The sequence below is a fragment of the Geospiza fortis genome, unplaced genomic scaffold (genome assembly GCF_000277835.1).
Source record: "Geospiza fortis unplaced genomic scaffold, GeoFor_1.0 scaffold118, whole genome shotgun sequence".
Classification (NCBI taxonomy): Eukaryota; Metazoa; Chordata; class Aves; order Passeriformes; family Thraupidae; genus Geospiza; species Geospiza fortis.
The window spans coordinates 2,080,787-2,083,928 of record NW_005054380.1 but is presented as its reverse complement, the minus strand read 5'-3'; the positions used below and the strand labels follow the sequence as shown (position 1 = coordinate 2,083,928).

The following is a 3,142-nucleotide window of genomic DNA, read 5'->3' as shown; positions in this document are numbered from 1 at the left end:
CCTGGGTCCGGGCTGTGCTCGGCGCTGCCCGGCAGGAGCCGGGGGCAGTGCTGGGAGCAGCATGTCCGGTGCCCTTGGCAGGGAGGTGATGATCCAAAGAGATCCCCGTTTGGCTGGATCCCCTTGGGCATGGAGGATGGACCGTGGAGCCCAGTAAAGAGAAGGAAAAGTGCTGATAGGGGTCCTGGTTGTGCTGGCGCAAAGGGCCTGTGGTGCCTCTGCCAACCAAAGGTACAGGGAAAGCTGTGAGGAGTTTGAGAGGCGGCAACGTCCAGGGACAGCTGGTGCTAAAGCCTTTTGAGTTGCCTTTCCCCTTCTGAGCTGCATCAGGCTCCAGTCCCCCTCCTGCCCTGGAACTGGGATCAGTAAATTCATTTTGGGTTCCCTGAGTGCTCCCACTGGCCCTGCTCCCAGCACTAAGGAGTGATGTCTCCAAACCTATCAGGGATAGGAGACCCCTGCAAGCAAGTTCCTCTTCCTGAAACCCCACCTGTGACTGGCTCTGTCTTCCTCTGCTGAGCCAGGGCAGCAGAGAGACCTGCTGGGAGCCAGGGTGGATGGTGGGTGGAATGTGGCCATGCCCTGGGGACAAGCAGAGGCCAAGCCATGCTGCCAGGACAGCACCCAGTGTCCCTGGACAGCGGCACTGTGTCCTCTGCTCTCATCCTGAGCTTGTCCTGGGCTCCAGCATCCTCATCCCAGGGGCTGCCTCCCATAGCCTGGCATGGAGCTACTCCTGATGTTTCTAATTCCTCCTGTGAAGGTTGCTGTGTGCAGAGATCGTGTGGCTGAGGCATTGAAAAGCTGGTGAACCCTTTGGCTTGGTTGGGCCATGGTGAGGAAGTGAAGCTGTGTCCTTGAGTGGCTGAGGTGACTGCTCAGGTCTGGGAAGAAGCATCTGCAGTGTAACTGAGAGTGGAGCCTGGCAGCTAAAAAGACATTTCATGAGGATTAACTGGTCCTTTGCAAGGCTGCCACAATGGAAATCTGTCCTGACTGGGATGAGGAAGCAGATAGTGATGGGGACACCACAGCTGGAGTGGGACAGTGCCCCACACCTGCAGTGGGTACTAGGAGGATGCACAAGGGAACTTGGAAAGAAGGGGTTAATGAGATCTAACAGGGAGCTTGGCTTTGAGCCCAAGGAGAGTTCTACAGTCCTGCACATAAAGGCCACGAAAAGCTGGCACTAGGCCAATTCCAGCCATGTGATAGGAAAGGTGGGACAAACAGCCAACGCTCTGAGAGGTGAAACCCCAGGGACAGACTGAGCTGTGACCACAGGCTGCCCAGCTGCAGGTGGATAACTGTGCTGGGGTGGCCTGCTGTCATCACAGCCTCTTCCATTTCATCCATAGCAGGGCTCTGGTGGCAGCAGACCACTCAGGTCAAATTCCTCTGGTGGAAACAGGGCCCTGGAGGTGCCTGGTGCTGGAGAGTCTCTGCCAAACAACCTCAGTCTCTTTGCAAAGGGCACAAAATGATTCCAAGAGGTGGTGTCAGTGTGTAGTGCTACAATGGTATTTTGAGGAAAATACCAGGTATATTTCAGGAAAAGTGGTGGAAGAGGCAAAAGATTCAACAGATCCTATGCTGTTTTCCAGAGAAGCTGTATTTCAAGGGGAAAATGCTCACTGGGGCTGATAAATGATCAGCCAGACATTTCTCATGAGTTTGGAGAAAGCAGGAGGCTTGGCGGAAGCAGAACTTTGCAAATAAGCTCTGCCCTGTGAGGAAGTGATTTTAATTGGTTTTTAAGTCGAGGGTGTTGATCAGCAGCATGAAGCTGAGATAGAGGCTGATCATCAGCAATGTAGCCCAGGCATCAATACTGGGACTGCTCCTCTTCCTTCTTGATAGTGGCCTGAATTACGGAGCCCAGGGCACCCTCAGCAAGTTTGCTGAATTTCCTACAGTGGGAGGAGCTGCTGAGACACCAGAAGGTGACTCTGCACCCACAAGGACCTCAACAGGCTGGAGAAATGGGCTGATGGAACCTCCTGAAGTTCAACCAAGGGCTGAGCAGAGGCCTCCTCCTGGGGAGGTGCAGCCCCAGACCCCAGCACACGGCATGGAAGCCAGCAGGGACCGCCTGGAAGGGATCTGGGCAAACACTGAGGTGTGCAGCCCACTGCCAGGTGGGCTGTGTGCCACAGGATCTGTCTCTGCGGATGGGGGAGCTCCTGGGTGTGTCCCTCAGAGCCCTGTGATGTCAGGCCATGTCACTCATGGTCATTGTGACACCACCTGCGTAACTGTAACCACCAGCGTTGGGTAGTGCCAGCGCACTCAGGCTGTGACCCACAGCAGCTGAGGAGCCTCTGTGCTACCAGCGTGTGAGCATCTTCTGTGTGCTGTCAGTGACCGAGGAACCTGAGTGCTGCCAGTGACTGAGGAGCCTCCAAGTCCTGCCAGTGAGTGAGGAACCTCCCAGTCTGCCAGGGACTGAGGAGGAACCTCCAAGTGCTGCCAGTGACCGAGGAACCTCTGAGTTACTCCAGTGACCAAGGAGCCTTCGAGTTACTCCAGTGACCAAGGAACCTTCGAGTTACTCCAGTGACCGAGGAACCTTCGAGTTACTCCAGTGAGTGAGGAGCCTCTGAGTTACTCCAGTGAGTGAGGAGCCTCTGAGTCCTGCTAGTGACTGAGGAACCTCCAAGTTACTCCAGTGACCAAGGAGCCTCTGAGTTACTCCAGTGACCAAGGAGCCTCTGAGTCCTGCTAGTGACTGAGGAGCCTTCGAGTCCTGCCAGTGACTGAGGAACCTCCGAGTTACTCCAGTGACCAAGGAGCCTTCGAGTTACTCCAGTGAGTGAAGAGCCTTCTAATTACTCCAGTGAGTGAGGAGCTTCTGAGTCCTTCCAGTGACCAAGGAAGCTCCAAGTTACTCCAGTGAGTGAGGAGCCTCTGAGTCCTTCCAGTGACCGAGGAACCTCTGAATTACTCCAGAGTGAAGACAACCATCTGAGTCTTGCCAGCAAGTGAAGAGGAACCTCCAAGTCCTTCCAGTGACTGAGGAACCTCGGAGTGCTGCCAGTGACTGAGGAGCCTCTGAGTCCCACGAGAGGTTGAGGAACCTCCGAGTGCCCCAGGTGGAAGCCAAGCCCTCGAGTCCTGCCAGCGGCTGAGAGCAGTCAAGTCC

The 3,142-nt window shown here is 55.4% G+C and overlaps 1 protein-coding gene across 1 annotated transcript in view; it reads left to right on the top strand.

Annotated features, from left to right (window-relative positions):
* Positions 1-2,071: 2,071 nt before the first annotated feature.
* LOC102044810 (small ubiquitin-related modifier 3) overlaps positions 2,072-3,142 on the top strand; it is a 7,387-nt gene continuing 6,316 nt past the window's right edge. Inside the window, exon 1 of the mRNA XM_031060315.1 lies at positions 2,072-2,138. Coding sequence (XP_030916175.1) covers positions 2,072-2,138 — 67 coding nt within the window. The remainder of the gene's footprint in view (positions 2,139-3,142) is intronic.